Raw genomic sequence first — 23,059 nt, forward strand, 5'->3', positions numbered from 1 at the left:
CTATACAATACTAAGCACTCTGAAAAAAATCACCTCTTAGGCATCTCAGATTGACCACTGAAAATTAGTGGACACTGCTGACTTAATTTCTCTGTGCCTCAGTTCCCTATCTATAAAATGGGGATAATATTCCGTAACATCACAGAGTTGTTGTAAAAATAAATTCATTAATCTTTGTGAAGTACTTGGATACTATTGTAATGAGCACCATAGAATAACCCATGAGGAATTCAATTACTCTTTCTTCAGGGCAGAGTGTGAATAGAGCACAGTAAATAAGGCATGGGGCCACACAGAATGATGGGGATTTCTCTTACATCAGTATAAATAAGGAGTAATATCAGTGACCTCCATGGAGTTACAACATTGTAAATGTTTGTGTAAGTGTGATGAGAATTAGAAGCACTGTACTTTTAATACTGTACTACTCCATATGTAGTCAGCTCAATATGTAAGCTGTTCAGTTAATAAAATGAGAATTATCATGTTGGAATTGTATACAATTTCAGTCTTGGTCTTCTTTAAGCATATTATTTTATCATATTCTCTTTACAAGCAATGAAGTATATTAGCTTTATTTTAGGTTAATTAAAGACCATCAAAAGCATTGTATGGGTTTTGACTACGAAGGTGCAAAAATCTTTCTCGTTTCACAGTTAAAAAATAAAGAAGATAACTCTATCACTCTGGATAATGGTTCTAATGTTGATTCAAATATTCTTTATTAATTTTTGAGACAGCTGATTGTAATATATATTTAATTATTTTATTACTGTGAAATGATTAAATAAAGCCAGAGCTACTTAATATTATTGTATTGTAGTTGCCTGTTGTCCAATATTTTTGTTTTTCTTATTTAAAAATGCAGATCTAAGTCATATAGTACATGGGAAATATCAAACCTAATCACGTGTGTGTCCCTGGCTATCCTTTCTGTAAGGTATCAGTTAGCCTTTTGGCCAGTTTACGTTCTTTATCCTTCAGGATGTTGTCTATAAGCTATTTGAGTTTTTTAGGCATATCCTAGCTTATGTATATAAAATATATGTGGCAGATCTTCTGTTGTTGTAAATTGTCATAGTTCCACTGAGGTCAATTCTGTGGATCTTGCTTTTGTGGGTTTTTTTTTTTTTTTTTAGGAGAATCTGGATGATTTCAACCCCAAAGATTTAAACACATGCTTACATTAAAGCATTATGAATTGTTCCATTTAAGTCAGTAAAACTACTATCAGTGTGTAAATTTACAGGATTGGTGCCGTAGTTACCTATTCCTGTGAAAAAATAGAATGTGATAATGTAATTAAAGACTATATCATAATGCATTCATTCAAGGGAGGATGAATATATCATTAGCAACCTTAATTCTAATTGTTCCTAGTTTGAGTGATTTGACTCTGTAATTTTAACATTGAAGGTAATTAGTGTGTGTGTGTGTGTGTGTGTGTGTGTGTGTGTAAAAGGAAATTAAAAACATACATATAGCTGGAATGACATGAAGAACACGGGAAGACATATAATAGATATTGCAAGTACTGATGAATCCATCAGTTTATAGTATATATGTATCATCACTTTAGTTTCTTATAATAAAAACAAAATATTCAGAGTAGTGTTTAATACCTCACCTTTCTGAGATTGTTTTGGAGAAAAATATCAGATGTAAATTTTAAACAACATTAAGTAAATAGAAGCTTTACTTGTCAATGTCATAGGAACATGTATTGTATAAGTTGATGTTAGTGATGAAAATATACACAGTTATTTCTACATTTGGCATTTTGATTTTAAGATGAGAATAGTAAAACTGGTAATTATTGGAACAGTGCTGATAGAAGTACTTGACTTTAGTTTGCTGATAACTGAAGTGTTTGATCAACAGTTTATTTTTAGATTAAAGACAACATCAGGATGGAATGAATGTTTAGTGTATGCATCAGTAATTTCCACAGTAAAGCACAGCAGGGCTGTGTTGTGATTATCAACAAATCAAACATTAAAAGTCCAAGAAATTCAGCTGTGTACACTTGAAAGAAATTAAAATCTGTTAAGGAACAGAAATGGCCAGATAAGGCACCCAAACACCCTTTACTCTGTCCCATAGTGATGACATCCTATAACAATAGAGTTATGATTAGTGCCTATTAATTTGTAGTCCCAGATTAGCGTAAACTGATTTTGAAAAGACATTTGATTTTTTTCTCTCTCATGTCACTACAGGGCTGATTTACCACTTTTGGCTGCTGTAACTGCATATTTCCACACCTTCAATATTTGTAGTTTTCTTTTAAATGTAACCTTGACTCTGAATTTCCTTGTTGTATAATGCTTGTTTTTGGAAGTATTTTTGTATTTTACCCATAAATTACTGATACACACTTAACCCTTAACTCCAGTTCAATATATTTTTCATTTTGGAATCTTATTTTATTAATTATTGTTATTATTTAATTGTTTATAATGTGCCAGGTAAGAATTTGAAGAGTCTGTGCACTGACTCTTCAGTTCAGAAATGAAGCCTCAACAGCATGTTTGTTCGCAGCACTGCAAAAAGGGGTCATGTTCAAGTGCAATTGTGGGGATAGTGAGATGGGAATTCCAGCAGATCGCATGATAGTATGTGCTATTAGAGTTTAGACAGGCATTCAGACTGCAACACTGAGATTAGGTTTGGTGAGAATGGGATTTTCCTAGCCTCTTAAGTTTGTCTTTTTTTTTCCTGTTATGAATCATGTTGCTGGGATTCAGTTTTCATATTCATATTTTACTGACAGTTTTGTATTTTTTACTTTCTGTGTGCTTTAGTCTTGATTACACGATTGCAATAACTTGCAGCTCCCAAGTTTCATCCCTTTCCTTCATTGTTACTACTTTGGAATCCGTTGTAGCATTTATCTTACAAGTGATGTTTTAAAATTATTAATGGTCTTATGTATTACATAACAAAGTGTGTTAAAATAACCTTATTAATTTTGCAAAGTGAAGCATTCAAATGAAAGGAAATGGCAGTACTAAGGTTGTTTGGGCAACTTGAATTCTGCTCCTTATACATCTGCATTTTCATAAGTCTTTAGTTAAATGATAGCACTCCTTTTTCCACAGGACATCTTTTAACATTGTTTTTGTAAATTTCCTGCTAGTTTTTTGTTTTGTTTTTTCTTTTTATTACAAAATCTATTGTATAACTGAAAAAGTCCCTTGAATGTGCTGTCAGCATGGTTTGAACCCCAGGACCATCCTTAGCTCAAATGAGGTCAAAAGCAAGCAGCTGATCTTCAGTTAATGAGTATTAGGCTATTCTAAGTTACCCAGAGTCATGCTGGCCACCAGTAGTTCCAGGATCAGAAAAATGGAAAAGGGTGGGAGGCACCTTCTTGACATCTCAAGCTTGGGACTTGACCCTACAAAGTACTGAACATCCTAGCCTGACCTAGCAACACATTTACAATTAGCAAGGCTCGTAAACACTTAGTTAGTACTATTGGCTGCAGTGGGAGAACTCATGTTCTTAACTTTAAGCACTTGCTTAAGAATTTTGTTTGATGATTCTGCAGTGTCCAGCCCCTTTCTGGATTGGCCCTTGATTATTATTGAATATTAGCATATTTTCATTTTATAATTGTTGTGCCCAACATTTCAGACACATGCAATATCTTTGGGGACTGTTGTATTAACTTTATGAATGTTTTGTGTGTATCATTGTGGACTACTCCATAGGGAAAGTTACTGCAGCTCCTCCATGAGTGGGGGAGTTAATTACTGCAGTCCATTGGACTGTTAACAGCTCTTGAGCTCTAGTCATTGGGGTGGTTTGCATATACTGATTCAGGCTGGATCCCAGAGTCCCATGGAGAAAAAGAAAGGGCTTTTGATGTAAAAGGCTGAATTTAATCTGGCTAAGGGATCTTCAATTTGATGGAATGAAAAGACATGACTTTTTGTCCAAAGTGGAGTAGGGCAAATCCTTAGAAGGATTAGAACTAGCCAGGGTCTCCTTAGAATTGATGGGGGAAGTGCTTAAATATGTGTTTAGCCCTTTTCATTTGTTTTATATGTGTTTACGTTATGGGCTTTTATTTTAAAATAAATGTACTATTCTTTGAAAGTGTTGTATGGGTACTTGTAACCACTGGTATATACTCTTCATAGCCATTTGAAAGAAAACAAAGGACAGATGCTGGACTGTAGTTATACCTTCTGGAGTAATCACAGGGAATTGCCAGGGGGTGTTAACCTGCAACCATATGCAGCATCTTTGGGGGGTCATACTGTATTTTATGTTTAAAATATGAAAACCTCAGAAAGCCATTGAAGTGAGAATGGCCAGACAGTATGAGTTGTAGAATATTCATAGCCCTTTGTATCAATGCAGGTGATGTGTATTTGTGTGTTCTTCGCTCAGCGGGTTATCTGGGGAATCTGGAATCACTTGGAGGTGATTACTACAAATTCCCCAACACTGGTGATGCTAAAAAAAAAAAAACATAACAAAACAAACAAATAACAAAAAAAAACCTTTTGAAGCTTCACCCTGAAGATACGGCCATTGACAGGCAAAGGCCAAAATTGTATAAAGAAATGGATGAACTGTCCCACGGGGATTCAGGTTCTTGATCTGAAACCTACATAAACTGGCAACCAGGAGGGCAAACACAGTTGAAGGGTTTGAAACACTGACACCTACTTAGAGATCGTCTCTGGCGAGCTATTAGCAAGAGCGTGGGAACTTTTATTGTTTTTTTTTTTTCTTTATATACATGTCTTTTCTGAAATGCCTTTGTCCTAAGATATATTTGCTTTGCACAGGCTGACTGGTAACTGGTGTACACTACTGTAGCCCTTAACCACAGGCATAGGATACGGGTCAGACTTGCTGGGGATATCACAGTGAGGTGCTGAGGGATTGCAAACCTAAATTCCTGGTCTGGAGGGAGAGAGATGTTGGGCTCTGCCCAAGAGAGGTGATGGTGAGGAAACTTGAAACCTTAAATAGGTATCCTCCGGAAAGACTAAAAGGGGAATCAAAGCTTCAGTTAACACTGAAACTCTGACACCTGCTCAGAAGGAAAAGAAATGCAGGTTCCTGCCAAGTGAGAGGTGATAGCTGGAGGTCTGAGCCCTAAAAGTGCACTCCTTGAGCAGACCTCAGAGGGGGTCATAGGTGCAGTTACCCAGAAACTGTGACAATTGTGATTTTAATATTTTATTAAATGTATTGTATAGAGCATGCATAGAAATGCAGTATGGTTAGTGAGAAGGCTGCCTTTACTGCCATGTGTCAGTTTTTCAAAAATGACGGTATTCTTCGGTTATCATTCGATGTAATATGCCAACATTGAAAACAGAATTATACAACTAAACTACATCCATATTAAATTAAATGATTACTGTATCCCCTGGCTCCAACATGTCATTTTAATGGTGCTCTAGAGTTATTCTGTGGTCCAATGCCTCTTGGGCAGTGATGGTATTACCTGATCTTACAAAGACCCCACTAAAGAGCATTTTGTCCTCAGCCAACTCTGTGCACTCCTCTTACACTTAGGCCTGGTCTACATTGGCAACGGAGGTCAACCTGCGCAAACAGCATGATGTGTACACACTGCTGCAACTTCTAAGAATCGACGGGTGAAAGTCGACTTTAAGTAAGTCGACTTCACTCGGCAGAGTAGACATACCCTTACCTTATGCTTCCTCCGGTTTGGAGGAATTTAACAAGTTCCTCCACTTATTCCACAAAGTTGCTGTCATTTCTAGCTGGCCAGTTGCTGCTTACCACACCTGCTTTCCTCCGTCTCTTCTTGTGGCTCCATGCACCCCAACTCCTTAACTGCTTCTCTTTTCTCCTCTGCCAGCTCCAATGGTCTAACTCTCCAATGGACTGTCTGACATCCCTGAATTGTTAGAGAAATACCTAAAACAAAATGTTTAATTTTAATTCAGATCTCTAGAGATATATATTAATGAACAAACATTTGTTTCTTATTTTAAAAAAATTACTTCTCCCTTTGATTATTCTGACTTGAAATCTTGACTTTTGTAATGGGTGTAATTCAAGAAAGGTGATCTTCATATATTCCATGTTTGTCTCACATTTGTTATTTTCTGGTACTTTTCAAGATATACCTTTTCCCTTTATGTATTGATATCCAGTTGCATTGTAGCTCATATGGTAAATTCCTCAGTTCACAAGCAGGACTCAGTGTCCAGCTGTTAATGAAAGGCTAAGCAGTGTATAACACGGCCAAAAAAACCTCTGCCTTACTAGTTTATTATAATAATAATAATAATTAATTAATTAATTTAATTAATTAAGAGGGTTTGAATTTGTTTATTAGAGGTAAAGAAATAAGCCTAAAATATTGTTCAACACATTCACTTGAAACTTGGCTTGCTGTATTTTAATTTAGGCAAAAAAAAAAAATCATTAACAACAAAGGAGGGTGAAGTTACATTAATATATCACAGTGGGAGTTTCTTTTTATTGGTAGATACTGTTTTTATCTTGAATGTAGCATGTATCCTGTCCTGTGTATGCTTTCTTTCCAACTCTTTCCAGGTGAAAAACCTTGAGCTGTCTCTATCACTTTCTTCATATCGCAGTATAGTGTGTTTTATACTTTCCTGTGTCAAAAATGATAAATTTGCATAATGTAGCAGCAGCACTGAATTTTACAGAATCCAATAAAAATCATCCACAATCTTTAATCAGATGTTTTATGCTGGCCAGTAGAATGACCTGGTGTCATTATATTCATTTGATCATCTAGTCCAATCCCATTCCATTACAGAATATAGCCCACAGTTAAAAATCTGTATTAAGCCTAAAATCCTGCCTCTGACTTGGTTTAGATTGATAAGTTCACAGAGAACTACATTGGAAAAAAACAGGGCTCTGTGGGGGTACAGCAGGCAGCCTGCAGGACTGAGATCTTGGATAGTAAACAAAAGAGAAAGGCAAGATCTTATGTTCTATCCTGATCTTAAGCTTCAGCTAATAGGGAACTTTAAAAAAAAAAAATGAAAAGCTCGTATTCTACAGAAACTATAGAAAGGTCCTAGTGATATTACAAACTAGAAGTGAGTATGTTTTATCTAAGTCAGTATGCAAGAATTATAAGAGTTTATAAGCAAATAAAGTACAAATATTTAAGTAATAGAAATGAGAGTTTCATAGATTTCAAGGCCAGAAGGAACCATTGCAATCATCTCGTTTATTATTGTACATAACACAGGACAAAGAACATCACCTAGCAATCTCCATATATCAAGACTGTGACTTCTGTTTGAATTGTAACATGTCCTTTGGAAAGGTATCAAGTCTTGATTTAAAGATCTCCAGGTGATGGAGAATCCACCACATCCCCCAATAAGTTATTCTAATGGTTAATTATCTTCAGTGTTAAACATTTGTGCCTTATTTCTGGTCTGAATTTATCTAGCTTCTGCTTACAGCCCTTGGATTTTATCATCCCTATTTCCACTAGATTCTATTATTAGAAATATTTCCCCAATGTAGGTACTTGCACACCATGAGCTGTGGAGGACTTTTGCCACATCCCTAGAGACTCAGGAAATTTAATTAAATAAATAACCTCTAAGCTTCTTTGGTCCCCCCATCCCTCAAAAAAAAAAAAACAAAAAAAAACAAAAAAAAAAAAAAACACCTGTTAAGCAGGGAGGTGAAAGTAGCAATCTCTCTCTCCTTCTATATATTTATATTTAACAAATGGAAAAATGAAGGAGCTGATAGAAGTGAGTACAAATCAGCAGTTAAGAAATGCAATTGATAAAGGAAGCTTAAGTAGCCAATGAAAATTTTGTTGCCAATAAGTTTATAGACAATAAGAAAGAATTCTTAAATATATCAGATAGTAAGAGTTTTGTTATTCAACAATCATTCTATAATATTTTATTATTGTTACATACTTCTCATATATACATTATTGTATAGGTAACTACAGAAGAGCCCAGCTGCATCTTTTTTAAATCAAAATATATTTAATTTTCCATTTTGTCCATATAGCAGGATTAAAAGTTAAAAATCCATAATTTTTCACTCAAAGAAAATAATGTAATTTGGAGTTAATTCTCTAGTCTTGAATTTAATCTAGTAGAATTTGTGGATGATAATGAAAATTAAATTCTCCTAATTAATATTTACTGCATTGTTTGTATTCTCCACTGTTCTCTACATTCTCAAATAAGCAGTGACCCATGTTTTTCCTGTTATTTTTTAGGAAAGTCATCATCTGGAATGAGATGAAAACAAACTATATCTTTGGGATTAATTTTTTCCACCTGCTCAAAGTCTTTGACAGTATAATGTATAGTGAACCACAATCCATATTTTAAATACTACTAGGTTTTGAATAGTGGAATGTAATTTCGTAATATTCCATTGCATTGATGTGATCTCTTTCATCTGTGAATTTCAAAATGCTCACAAACATTCATTAACTTGGGCAGGAGCTCCCTGAATATAAATGAGAAGGGGCTCCTGATAGGATGATCTCAGGGAGCAGTCTTCAATCCTGAAACTTGCTCCCCACCATGATTAACCAGAATCCGGATTTATTAGCTGTCCAGGCATACTGCAGAGTCCATTTTTTCCCTCTTTGATAAGGCAGTTGGTGAGGATGTGAGCTGAGGTGGATATTTTTATGTTGTGATTTTTATTTTATAGAATAGGCACCCAAAACACTCGAGAGGCAACTGTAATTCCATCTTAAAACTTTGACGTAATAAATAATACATAAATGACCCGTGACACCTTGGATACCCTTATAAATTATCCTAGTTAAGTAGTAGCAATCCTGTTTTATGATATTGGTAAACTGAGGTACAGGGTGACAAGTAATTTGTCCACACAGTGAGTCAGTGCAGAGCCCGTTTCAATCCCCTATTCAAAGCACCTAACAACACTCCCTCTCCCATTCTTTATTCAAATAGTATGTTTTAACTGAGTTCTCCCAATTAGTCTTGCTTTCCTTAATGTCTACTACAATGCTCTGCCTTTGCTCCTCTTCCTCAGGTTGTTAAAATACAGGTTGATTGAGTGAGTGAATTAATCCACATCTGATTGCCATCTAAATGCTTTTATTATGTATTTCTGTACTTCAGGTAATTGTCAAGTCTGGACCAGGCACTTTTCTCAGCCTAGCTGTATACAATGATTATATCTTTTGGTCAGACTGGGTGAGAAGAGCTATTCTTCGCTCCAATAAGTATACAGGAGGAGATACAAAAATTCTTCGATCTGATATACCACATCAACCAATGGGCATCATTGCTGTTGCCAATGATACTAACAGTTGTAAGTTATGAAACAAAATATAAGGGTCTTTAATTATATATTGTTGCTTTCAGAAATTTAGATTAGCTTTCATCACGAAAGCTTATGCCTGCTGAAATTAAATTTGTTAGTCTTTAAAGAGCCACAGAACTCTCATTGTTTTTACTGTATACTGACTAACACGGCTACCCCTCTGGATTTCATCAAATTATATTTTATGGAATTTCTTAATCTCTTTTCTTTTCATTATATGGAATATTAACTAAAAGATAGAAAACACCCCTTTTCCAAAGAAATTAAATTTTCTTGGAATACTGTATATATTTTCTGGATTGAGCATTCAGAAATAGAAAAGTACTTAGTAGTTTGTTTGCAAATATCAGTATTTTTTGGATGTTACATTTAATCATTTTACACCTGTGCTAAAAGTAGCTCCATCTTATGGTTTAATACACTAACCTCTTTGGCAGCATGACATGCCTACCTAACCAGTGTATACAGAGACTTTTAACTTATTAGAAATCTGCTAATGTATTATTGACAGAACACATTTACCCCAGAGACTGAACTGCATTGGAATCTGATCTTTCAAATAATACTAGGCATTGAAGCAGATACTACAAAGTTTACAGAAGATGGACTGTTTTTATTAATTTGAGAATACAAAAGTTCTTTATTTTTCAGGTGAACTGTCCCCCTGTGCACAAATGAATGGAGGCTGTCATGACTTGTGCCTTCTGACTGCTGATGGTCGAGTGAACTGTTCATGTAGGGGGGATCGAATGCTGATAGAGGACAACAGATGTGTGAGTAAGTAATATTACTGCCCCCCAGCACATGCACATGGTACACCGTGGTTTAAAGCTATAATCTGGTCCTTTTTATTTTATTTTTAGAAGGTCCTTGAAATAACATAAAAGTCCTTTTTGCTTGTACTTAAATATGTAGTTGGAAGGAAATTAAAACTTTTCCTTCATAAAAGTGAAGGCACAGTTGAACTAAAATCAAGATGCAGTGGTAAAGTAACATACCATTAATGTGCATTAGATTTGAAGGCCTTTCTGCAAAATCATGTCTAGCTGGCCCTATAATGGAGATACAATGAGTTGTACGGATGATTTGTAGGGGTAACAAAGATGTTAATTAAATCTGTAGCACTGTTATAGAACAGCAAATTTTAGTCTAGCTGTGAAATTAATGCCAGTGGTGATCAATTGAGATTGTATTTGCAATATTTCCAAAAAATGTTAATTAAGACTTCAGTACCTCAGTAAAGAAGCACATGTCCCATGTAACCCTAAAAGTACTGGAAATGCCCTACAGTACATAACAGAGAGAGAATGGGTCGTACTGCTGGTTTGCAGTAAGTAATTCCACTGTAATTAAGTCTGTAGCACAGCATTTATTTGAATTAAAAGCCTTAATTGTCATAGCTTTAATATATGCCTCCTCATGCAAGGTGTGTGTTATGTGAAAAATAAGCAACATTTTGGATTTACCAATCTTAACTTAAGGTTCACAAAAACACTGTAGTGTTATGAATCAGTATATCTTCATCTAGAATACTGTGTAAAGTCCTGGTCACACCATCTCATAAAATGTATTGCAGAGTGAGATGCAGTTCAGAAAATGGTGATGAGAATGATCACTGGAAAATCTCTCATATCAAGACAGACTGAAAATACTGGATTGTTTACCTTAGAAAGGCGACAGATAAGAGGGGACATGGTAAAAGCATATAAAGAAGGGAGATCAGGAGCTTCTATTTATTCTCTGTCACACACTCTCAGTCATTTACATTGAAATGTAGCAAATTCAAAACTGATAACAGGAAATACTTTTTCACTCAATGTGTAATTGGACCATGGAATTTATTCCATAGACTATTGTAGTAAATAATTTAGTAAGATTCAAAGAAAAATTGGATGTTTATATGGATAACAAGAATATCCTGAGTTGTTACAGATAATGAAAATAAAGAATTTTGGAAAGAATAAAAACCCTGATGCTTCAGGGTTTAACTCAATTACTAACTATTAGGGATTAGGATGAAATTTTAAATCGAGGCGATTATACTGCATCTGCTTACTATGTGTTTCCTGCACCTTCCTCTGAAGTATCTGGTGTTGAATACTGTCAGAAACACGATACTAGATTAGATGGACCGTGGATCTGATCCAGTATGGTAATTCTGAGGATCCTACTTTCTATGTTGCTAAATAATAAAAGAAATGAAGCGGAGCGGGGGGGAGATAAAGGTATAGACAATGTTTTAAAATACACATAACCAATCTTTGGAGGATTTTTGTGTTTCTCAATTTAAATCTCCAATATACCTGTAATTTTTTTTATGTTGTTTTTGTCTGAAACTGCCATCCTTAATAATCCAAATTTTATCCTGATCCAGAGTCTGGGTTTTCAGTGCATCTTTTCTTTCCTTCACAATTATCTTCATATTGGAACTAAATAGAAATATTCTTTCAAATCAAACTTGTTTAGCTTCCATAGTACACAGATCTGTTCTTTCTAGAATGAAACAATGGGACTCATGCTGAAAACAAGCAGAACGAGCAATAGGAAAACATGAATTAGGGTAATATCTTGATATTACCATTACCACTTCACCCCAGTCCTTCCCCTCCTCAAAATATGCTATTTGTATGTTACCTCTTGGGATTAACTCAATCATTGAGCTACAATTCAATCATTAGGCCAACACCTATAAATGTGCTACAATGAAGTTCACAAGCAATTAAATTATTTTTTTAAATACTGCAATACTATCCTAACTGCTGTTGCTAATTAAACTAACAATAAATCAATATATGTGGGAGAAAGCAAAAGGTTACACATACATATACATAAACATTTGCCTTTGAAATAACTAAATTATTGCCTCTGGTAAACAGATTAAAACATACACACATTTCACATTCAGTAGTTGATTTGTGGTGAATATAGAAGTACTCTATATGGTATAAACAACTGATTTTCTGCAATGATTTTGCAGGCCATCACGTCAGTTCACTTCAGCTGCAGAAGTAGTACATTGATTGCCTGACCACTGCAGAGTATGTCTAATTACAGACTGAACATCTGTGTAGTAGTGTCATAAAATATAGTTGGGGGGTGTTAGTTAGCATCTGGTGAAAAGTGAAAAAGATGTTTTTATCTAGTTTTTGGCTGTGCTACACTGAAGAGGTCTGGAGTTATTAACAATACTCAGTAGGATTGTAATATTTCCATTAAGAAATTAATGCATAATGGGTATTTCATGGTGGGCTGGCAAGGGAAAGGAGGGAGGACAGCTAAGCCAAAATCAGAAGTTGTAAAAATCATTAGAAACCTCAGCAGAATCAGTGCCTCTAATTTGCCTCCATGCATATCCATGCATTAGGGAAACTATCACAGTCTTCTGTTAGTTTCACCTCCCCTGGAATTAATTAATATTATTTGCTTGGGGGTTTTTTTTTTTGGTTATCACCAGCATTGTCCTCATTACTGTAACATACTTTAAAAGCAAGATAATCACAGTCTGTGATGGGGCCATTCACTAATGTGAGTCCCCCTGCCAGCTGGGTGTCATCTGCACCTGCACTTTTTCAGTTTTGCTCTGCTTGCTGTGACCTCTGTTGATAGTTATATTTCTCAAGTAGGTTTTCAGTGACTGTGCCCTCCATCTGAGTCACACGCAATCTGTAGGTGTGCAAACAAAACAGAACCCTTCCAGGGAACAAGTCCAACAGAGCTTCTCACAGTGCCCTCTGTAATGTCTTGGTCCATAGCTCTGTCTCCGGGCTCGGTTCTCAGTCAGTTTATCAGGGCCTATCACAGTACCCTGATTAGCCTTGGCCCCTCTTGCAATAGTTTCCGAATTGTCCCTCACCCCTCCTGGGATAGCTTTCAATGGTACATGCTCTGTTATGGAACAGCGTCCCAGGGTCCTTCCCTGATGACTTTTCGCTCTGTAGTGAGATTTCCTGACCTCAGCTTTCCAGTTGAGTTCGATCCCCTTCCAGGGTTAACACAGTTCAGTTAAAATCTCACCCTCTTTGGGGTCTTATGCCCTCTTCTCTGGGCTTTGATAATCTCCCTTCTAAGGGCTTAGGCCACTCTGCCTGTGGGGAGAGGAACCCAGGCCCACCCATTACTCTGGCTCTGAACCCAGGAACCCTATAAGTAGCAGTTACCATCTGCTTTCCTTTAACTACTTGCTGGTGTATTTCCCTGGGCCACTTCCCTTCTTAGCCCAAGCACTTTTAGCTTCACCCTTAGCTCAGTGCTGAAGTCTTGCTTGAGTCTCTGTCATCAGCCTGGAGCACCTTCCTTGCTTTTCTGGCTCCATCCAGTAACTGATGTGCTCTGTCCAGCAGCTACTTTTATATGTTCCTGCTGTACTCTGATTGGCTGCTCTCCTGCTGCATCTCTAGGCAGCTTGGAGGACCTACCTCTACTGCTCTTTCCTTGGTCAGGGTATGGTAGGACTGTGAGGCCTCCAGCAGAGGCCTCAAATGGCCTGATACACCCTGTCAGACTATCCTATGAGTTTATAGTCTAAAATATAAAGATGGACACAAAGGGTATATCTACACTTAATTTTGTAGGTTAGGTTTTAACGTATGTTAATTAACACGGTGGTAAATACTAGTGCTGGCATGAAACAAACATTTGTTGTTCGTTGTGTTTTTAACGTGAAGCTTGCAAGCGAGGGTTAAAAATTGCTAACAACAAAATTTCTGTCCTGGGACAAATGTTTGCATAGTGTCTACACTACAGTTGTGGTAGTTAGCACCGGTTTTACTATGAGTAAAAATTCAAGTGTAGACATAACTAAAGACAGGATACACTGGAAAATCCAAAGATGGAGTTACTATAATTAATGAATGTTTTGTCCGATGTTCCTTTTCCTCCTCTATTCTGTCTCAGCACAGTTAAGTGGATCTATCTACTGAATAGATTTGTTTTTTTGGCCCCTCTTGGAACAGCCAGCCCACCAAAGTTCCAGTCTTCTGCCTCACAAGACAGATATGGAGTCTCCCTCTGCTGAAAAGATTTCAGAGGTTTCCACTTCCTAACAGAGAAGGGCAAGGAAAAAGTGCCTTTACTATAGTATTGGGATGTTTCATTCAGAAACTAGTTGTTGCTAGTTTTCAATGAGGCCCTTCATGTTGTTGGTCATGAGCCCCAGCAAGTTTCCCTGGTTCATCTCAGGCATATGACTTAATTATAACTCTGGTACCAAGACTTTGATGAGGTTGGGTTTGCCTTCCTCTTACTCAGCTTCTCTGCACAGCATATCTCAGTGGCAAATATCTGTAGTCTTCAATTCCCTCAGCCCACAAAAGAAAAAAAGGGTGGTGAGTGATTTGCTTTCAGGGGTTTGGGGCAAAGTGTTTTTTTGGAAATGGGTCCCTTTTATCCAGCTTTCACTCTTAGTCCCCTTATTTTAGGCCTCTACTGCCACACAGGTGTCAGGCCTTTCATTTGGATGTACTATATGGGCATTCTTTTGACTTCTTACTTCCCAGAAGCCTCAATTTAGCAAACCAGACGCTGGTAACCATGTATGATTATGTGATATTCTTGGTTTTCTATGTCATAGAATTTGAACAGTTTAGCTCTTTATTCCATCCTCATTTTTGTCAGACCCACAGAAACTGCAACGCAGTCAAGCAGCAGTAGGGTGTTTAGGGACCAAATCCAGTCTGAAAGACTAGTGATTTATAGTTGTTCACCTTTCTATTCACAGTCTCCAAAAACAAAACAAAACAAAAAAGTAATTTGACTTTGGAATGTATGTTGCTTAATTTCCTTTTGTAATACAAATTATTAAAAATGCTTTAACACTTGTATTTTGTATGTGTGTGTGTTTAGCTAAGAACTCCACATGCAACATTTACTCTGAGTTTGAATGTGGAAATGGTGAGTGCATTGACTATCAACTGACCTGTGATGGCATTGCTCATTGTAAGGACAAATCGGATGAAAAACTATTCTATTGTGGTAAGTTTTCTCAAACATTGTAGCTGCAGTTTCTTAATTTGGTTTCCTAACTATTCATATTAAATGCAATGTCTTGCAAATTGTTTTTATATATTGATTGGCTAACATGTGCTACAATGAATCCCAAGGTATGTTATATCATCCATTTCTGGTCTTAAAACAAAAACAAAAAGAAACCCATCTAGCTGCTTACCTAAAACTGAAAATGTTCTTCTACTTATTCGCAGCCTTAATCTGGCAATGTAGATTTATCTTTCACTTTTAAATACAATTGTCAGTGACTGAAAATAAAAAAAACACGAGTATTGAAATGTTATAAAATACAAAGATAAGTTTATATTATAACAAAAATCCCCCACTGCCTCAGTTCTTTGTAATAGTTGATAACTCCATTATCTTCCCCGTTGAGCAAATCTGTATTTTGGATGGGTAAAGGGGTTATCTTTCCTTCTCCATCCACAGCCATAAGGTGGGAACATATTGTTGCTCTTTCACCACATTTCTAATCTGTTGCTTCCTTTCTGTCCCCACAGCCAAATTGCTCATCCACACCATTGTACTATCCAGCTCTGTCTACCACAATCTATTCCCTCTTACATATCTGCACACTTTGCATACTTCAGTCTGTCCAGAATGTTGTTAGCAAAATACTCCTTCCCACCCATAGCTTTGCTCATGTCACCCTCCTTACTGAGCCACTACACCATCTCATTATTCTGTACATTAACTTAAAACTCCCTAACGTTCAAAGCTTGCTTACGTATTGGTCTCATTAAGTGTCACTCCTCACTCTCTTTACTCCATAAGAAATGCTATCCTTAATATCCCTTATATCTCCTCTTTCAAACTTCTGCAAGCCTCCTTCTATACTGCCCCTTAAATTTGTTACTCCCTCCTCAGACTTTAAGCTCCCTTCTGCCATCTTGTTTACAACAAATGAAATTGAAGAAGAATAACAATAATAAAATAAAATATAACTACATCTTGATAGCTGTTATTTTTTATCTCATGATACTATATTGTCGCTCTTCTTCTTCTTCTGTTTCTCCACCTATGATCTTTACTTGTGTTCTGTCAAACTTTTGATTGTAAGCTACTCAGAAAATAAGGGTTGTGTTTTTAACTTCTTGTTGACAGGTGCCCAGCATATTTTACGTGGTCAAAATAATTAATAACTTTATAACTCTTAAAAAGAATTCTTCTTTGTGTGGTGCCCTGTGGGTGCTCTACTCTACGCCCTGTGGATGCTCCACTCTAGGTGTTTGGCACGTCCTGAGTTGGAGATTTCTGATCCGTGCCCGTCTGGGTTGCGCATATGCAACTCGTTCACTCACTCAGTTCCTTCTCAACCTCAGATCCTCCTCAACCGTCCGCGGTCTGAGATGGAGCTTGTAGCAGTTGCAACTTCAGCTCATCTTAAATAGTTAAATAGTATATGTATATATATATCCTCCATTCAAACCCTTAGCACTGCGTTCTCTTATGCACATGTCCATGAAGGTTTCATTCTTAGTGGCCATTACATTGGCCCAACATATGGGTGAAGTCAGGCCACTCATGGCCCATCCACCATACACTGTTTTTCACAAGGACAAAGTCACTCTCAGACCCCATCTGAAATTTCAACCAAAAATTAATTCAGCTTTTTCACATAAATCATGTTCTGCCCAAAATTGCACTGCACTAGAGTCACCTAGAATGGTGCCTACACAGCGTGGCACGCACAGGGACAACACTCAAAGAAGAAGAGAAGGTTCCTCACTTTGTGGAGTAACTGAAGTTCTTCGAGATGTGTCATCCTGTGGGTGCTCCACTACCCACCTTTTCCCCCTCCACTTCAGAGTCTAAATATGCAACTCTATGGCTGAGAAGGAACTGAGGTGGTCGGGTTGCGCACATGCAGTTCAAGGTGTTAAAGACATTGCAAGATGGGCTGCACCTGTGTGACCCAGATGGGCACTGCTGATGGAAATCTCAGATCCAAGAACACGCCAAACACCAATTGAAGATCTACGTGCAGTGGTTTTATCATCTCTCCTGCATGGATCTGAGACATGGACTCTTTATAAAAGGCACATTAAACAACTTGAGCAATTTCATATGTCCTCCCTCCATTCAATAATGAGCATTCTCTGGCAGGACAGTGTGACCAATATTAAGGTCCTTGAGAGAGCAAACACAACCAGAACTGAGGAAATGCTATTGAGAGTACAACTTAGGTGGATTGGACATGTCATCAGAATGGAACAGCACCATCTCCTAAAACAAATCTTGCAGGGGGAGCTGAAGCAGGGCAAAAGAAAGAAGTGTCATCCGTATGAGCACTTCAAAGATAACCTGAAGAGTAGTCTTCAGTGGACTGACATCAACTGTAAAGAATTGGAGCAAATGGCTCAAAACAGGACTGGCAGTCTCTGACAAGATCAATATGTAACAGGTTTGAGCGGGATCAACAAAATCATCTCCAGGCTGCTCGTGAAAGGCACCATAGAGCTGCATCATCAAACATCATAGATACAAACTTCCCATGCCCTCAATGCGTCCAAATCTGTGCATCATGCTTTGGACTTCAGAGTCATATATATAGCCATAGATGAGAATTGCTACAATATCGTCAGCAGCAGTAACAATGGACTACCAACAATAATTTTCTTTTACCTTCATTATGATTGACAAGATGTGTGTAGTGACATTGGGTTCTGAACAAATTTAGCATCTTTTCAGTTTCTAGTTGAGCAGCAATGTTTGTGTATTCCACATAAGCACAATTATATTTAGAACAGAATAATGTTTTAAGCAAATTAATAAAAGAAAAGTTGAAAGTTAAGGTTTTGTTTGATTCTTTTTCTCTGTAGGTAGAGATATTAGAATAATTAACTGGTTTATGTGTTTGCCCATCAACTTCTTTTTGTTGGATAATAAATGCTTAGTTTTACATTTTTTATAATTTACAGTGAACATTTCTGAAGGGAATTTCTCTGGCATATTTGCTTGTTTTAATTTAGTGCTTATTTATTATTTGTGTGAAATTTCTATATACAGTGTCTATTACATTTACTTTACTAGAAAACAGAAGCTGTCGGAGAGGATTCAGGCCCTGTTACAATCATCGTTGTATTTCAAACAACAAACTGTGTGATGGCACAAATGACTGTGGTGACAACTCTGATGAATTGGACTGTAAAGGTAAATGCCAGTTGCTTCTGTTGTGTGTTCAGTATATTGCCCTGCAATTAATATTTAGAGCATGTGCATGCACACATACATACCATCTATCTAATCTATCTCTGTCTAGAACATATGAGTAATTTTGGTTGGAATTATACTTTTTATTTGTTTTTATTTGTGTGTTTTGGCCCTAAAGCAAATATGTGTGCATGTGCATGCACACATATGCTAGACAGAGAGAGAGAAAAAAAAGAATATTAAACTGCTTTCTGACCCTTGTGAAATATTCCTGGGTAAGTGTAGGTGAAGATCCATTCCTTCCTTCTTCTCTCCTCCACCTGTTCACAAAAGACCCAGATGTTGTAACACAGTGATGGCTCCTGTGTAAATTCTATTAAATTAAAAGAAGTATTGTGAGAAGAGGGGAATCCAGATCCAGACAGGAAAACTTCACATATGGCAGAACCCTAGATTTAACAAGTTTGTATCCTACAGTGTCTAAGTTTGCATGTACAATCGTGTTTACTTGAACTAATTGGGAATCATTTAACTTGAGTTACACCATGACCAAAACCTCTAGTCTGGGCATAGCCTAAGTGACTATCATAAGGGATCCATATTGAGGTAGACTGTGGCTAAAAGCCCCACCTCCTTGTGGAGGGGGTTTTGTGACAGTGGGAACCTTCAGGAAAAATTGTGATTTTCTATGCAGCAATATGTTTTGTAGCTTTTTTGTTACTCTGGGAGTGGATGTGTCATGTGTTCTACTTTGGATCTGGGCAGCTTTCCTAGATAAAGAGAAAAGATAGTGCTGCTGGTTGCACTTGCCATGTTCAGTGTTTGTTCTTCCCAGCTGTGTTGTGATTGGGCTCTGTGCAAAGCTTTATTGGAAAAAATACTTTTAAAATACATATGCTGTAAATATTTTAATGTCCTTTACAAATATTAGTGAATATAATCTAGTTGATAACCAACACAAATCCTGAGTATGTTTCAAAAGGGATATACTTATGACACGATCTCTAGCCAAAATCATTAGAACAACCCTTTTAGATACAAAATTTGCATTGATTTGCGTATTTTCGTAACCATTTGCATGAATGCCAGTTCGGAAGGAAGGAAGGAAGAGATGATGTGGTGGGGGGGGGGGGGGTGTCAGGGGAGACAGACACAGAGAAGGGGACAGAGAGTGATAAAGTGTGGAGCCACAGAAAAGGATGCAGAAGCAATAAAGTGAAGAGGGAGAAATTATTAACTGTAGGAAAGAGACAGGCCAGAATTCAGTTTATTCTGTGGAAGAAGGTAAGAGAGCTAGAAGTTTGATTAACTGAGGGGAGTGCTTCTCACCATCAACAATGGAAGAAGGGCCTTCATACTTTTCTGTATCTCCCTTCCATCCTCCTATGTCTCCCCTACTGATTTCTTACTTCTCCTCTCTCTCTGCTCCGTAACCCCCATCACCAGTATTTCATCTGTGCCCTCCACAATGCCTGTAGGCTACGGGGAGTATAGCTACAGTAGAGGTTTCTTCTAACCCTCCCTCCAAGACCTGAGTCAAGGAAAGTGGCAGTTGTAATGGGGTGTCTTGGGCACCATCCCCACAACTGGATTTGCAGCAATGGAGGGTGGAGATGGAAAGAGGGCTAACACACTTTCCCACAGGAAGGAGGTAAGGAAGAGGGAGCAGAACAAGCCCAGTAGCTCATGGTGGACTCTACTTACTCCTTGCCCTTCCCCTCCTATAATTAATGTGCTCATTTGGAAGGAGCAAATTGATAGTTTTCACTTGATGGAGGAGAGAGCCAGACGTAAGATGCTGGTCTCTTTCTGTGCAGGCCTACCCTCTATATTGTGAAATTGGTATGGGTCCAGCAGCTCCTCTCCTCACTCCTGCCCTGCTTTAAATCTCCTGTCTACTCCTGAAGGGGAGAGTTGGGTGTGTCAGAGGCAGCAGCTCTGATTGACTGTCCTGACTCAGAAGGCAGGGAATAGGGAAAGGCAGCCAATCAGGCAGGGATTTCCATGTAGGCCAAGAGGTTTCCCCTCATAGCTCTAGAAAGTCTTAAACTTCATAGTCTGTGGGAAAAGCCATAGGGCTACCAGGTCTGAGACCAAGAAACACAATATTCCAAACAAAGCCAGAGCAGTGATTCATGCCTTCCTCTATATTTGTCCTATTAATGGAAGAAGGGCTTTCTGAATCCTTTTCTGTCTCCCATTAGCCTGTCTATCAAAATGCTTCTATTCATCCATAATCTTTGATATATATATAAAAAATATAGGCTGTTGCCAAAAAAAAAAAAGCTGTTTTTTGTAGTAGACACAACTTTATAAAAAGTTCAAATAAATAAAAAAAATGATTCTGCTTATACAGTCAGGCGTACAGGGCTTAGTATTACTTTCAAGGGTAAAAACTGAGTAGGACTGTGGAATCCCATAAGCTGAAGGAGTGGTGTTTTTTGTTGTTTGTTTTTGTTTAGTGTTTCTTTGTATTTTCTGTGAGCCTCTTGCACCGTCTCTAAGTCACGTGAAAGGTGCTTATAAGAAATGAAAAGTATTATTATTTTTATAGTAGGTATTATGAATAATTAGAATTGATGTAACTTTAGCTAATAATTATAATTGATTATAATATTTAAATGTCAAAAAAATAGTACCGAAGAAACTGTCATGTTGAACACCATCTCATAGTGGAACATTTGTAATCTCATAGTGGAACATTTGTAATCACAATGGAACGTTTGAATGAAAAATGTACCTTGGTATGTTAAATGCACAATATACAAAACTCGATGCACCTCTTCTTTCTTTTCCAGCAAATGTCATGAATGCTCAACTCTTGTGGTGATATGCGTGTAAGAAATTTAAAAAAAAATCTCTTGCTAAGGCCTTTTTACATAAAGATCTTACTTGTGATACATGCTTTTACCCTTTCTTTAAATGCATGGTTACGTAAAATAAATGGTTTACTTATAACCATTCAAAGCAATGTAAACAGCATTTAACTGTTTCTTTATGTTACTGTATGCTTTGTAGATTCACCATGTGCTTCAACAGAATTTCTCTGTGCAGATGGACTTTGCATTGCAAAATCAGCACAATGCAATCAGGTCATTGATTGTGCAGATGCTTCAGATGAAAAGAATTGCAGTAAGAAATTCAGTTTTTCTGTCCCATTTGTTTGTGTCTCTTTAACACTGGGCTAAAGTGTTATCACAGTACATTTGATCTGTAATTAACTCTTGTTATTTGAGATAACTATTAACTGGAATATTAATGTGTTCCTGAATGCTGAATGGCCTGTAAAAAATATAGCTGCGTCTGAGAACCCATCAAGACATTGATTGATAGATCAATCTTTAAATATATAAATTTGAAATATATAAATAAATATATGAATTTGAATATATAAATAATATATCTATATTATATTATACTATATAATATATATAATAATATTTAAAATAATATATATTTGAATATATAAATTTAAAATATTTTATTTTCTCTTTCCAGATAACACTGACTGCACTCATTTCTATAAACTTGGAGTAAAATCTACAGGATTTATTAGTTGTAATTCTACTTCACTTTGTATACTACCGGAATGGATATGTGATGGAGCTAATGACTGTGGAGATTATACAGATGAATTAAAATGCCCAGGTAATTGTGGGGAAAAAAATTATATCTGTCCTAGAGATCTAGAGAAACTATGCAAGATATTTATCCATTGAATATTAGGTGTTTAGTGTACAAATAAAAATAGGTAAGAAGATGTTCACAGGATGTTGCCTCTTCCACTTGTATTGTTATTTGTCTTAATGGGGTATGCAAATTATCACTAATTAATGCTGAAGTTCCTCTGAAGAAAACCACATTGTCTTTGTCTGTTTTTTTTTTTATTAGGTCTGTCATTAATCATTTTTATTTAATTGGAACTTTTGTCATCAAAATGCCTAAAATGTCAAGCTTCAGCAACATTTCCCCTAGCATATGAGTAACTTTTAATAATGAATTGTATGTGTTGTAGATTTTTTTCCTGCTTTCATGGGTGTGTGTTTGAAGTACTTAGTACAAAGCTTTGATGAGAGTTGTTCTGCTTTTAGATGTATCTATTTATTGCTTTGGTGATTATATTACTCCTGTTCACCTTTGATAGCTTTTCTATATACATATTCTACTTTTGATTCATGTGTCAGAGACTGGAATCTTTTGGTCAGCAGTGTCTGTTGGGGCCATTCACATGCCTTGAATATTCTCATGCCCTTCGCCCAGGGCATGAAAGGGTGGAGCAGGCCACTCACCACTCAGTTCTTTTCACTACCACTGGCTTTAGGTGGAGCTGCTCTGTCTGTTCGAATTTAGTATTGGATCTCTCTTTTCATTCCTTGTAGGTATTATCCTAATCCCCAGTAGTAATTAGTTACTTATTTAGTTAGTCAGTTGGCACCATACATGTAATTTTTTCAGGATAGGTGTCTTTTTTACCAGAAGAATCCTTATTATTTTCATCCAGGTACCGGGATGACTAGTCCTCAGTCCCCTGGTTATGAATATTGTCACTAATGTGAGGATACTATGCCTGTTAATG

The 23,059-nt window shown here is 36.8% G+C and overlaps 1 protein-coding gene across 1 annotated transcript in view; it reads left to right on the plus strand.

Moving 5' to 3' along the window:
* The window catches only part of LRP1B (LDL receptor related protein 1B), a 1,171,881-nt gene that overhangs the window by 880,336 nt on the left and 268,486 nt on the right, over window positions 1-23,059 (plus strand). The window contains 6 exon segments of the mRNA XM_067549510.1: window positions 9,123-9,315; window positions 9,979-10,104; window positions 15,169-15,297; window positions 18,364-18,483; window positions 21,502-21,615; window positions 21,982-22,131. Of these exon segments, the coding sequence (XP_067405611.1) occupies window positions 9,123-9,315; window positions 9,979-10,104; window positions 15,169-15,297; window positions 18,364-18,483; window positions 21,502-21,615; window positions 21,982-22,131 (832 nt within the window).

The sequence above is a fragment of the Emydura macquarii genome, unplaced genomic scaffold (genome assembly GCF_026122565.2).
Source record: "Emydura macquarii macquarii isolate MOO-44397 ecotype Brisbane River unplaced genomic scaffold, CSIRO-AGI_Emac_v2 contig_1253, whole genome shotgun sequence".
NCBI classification, from domain to species: Eukaryota; Metazoa; Chordata; order Testudines; family Chelidae; genus Emydura; species Emydura macquarii.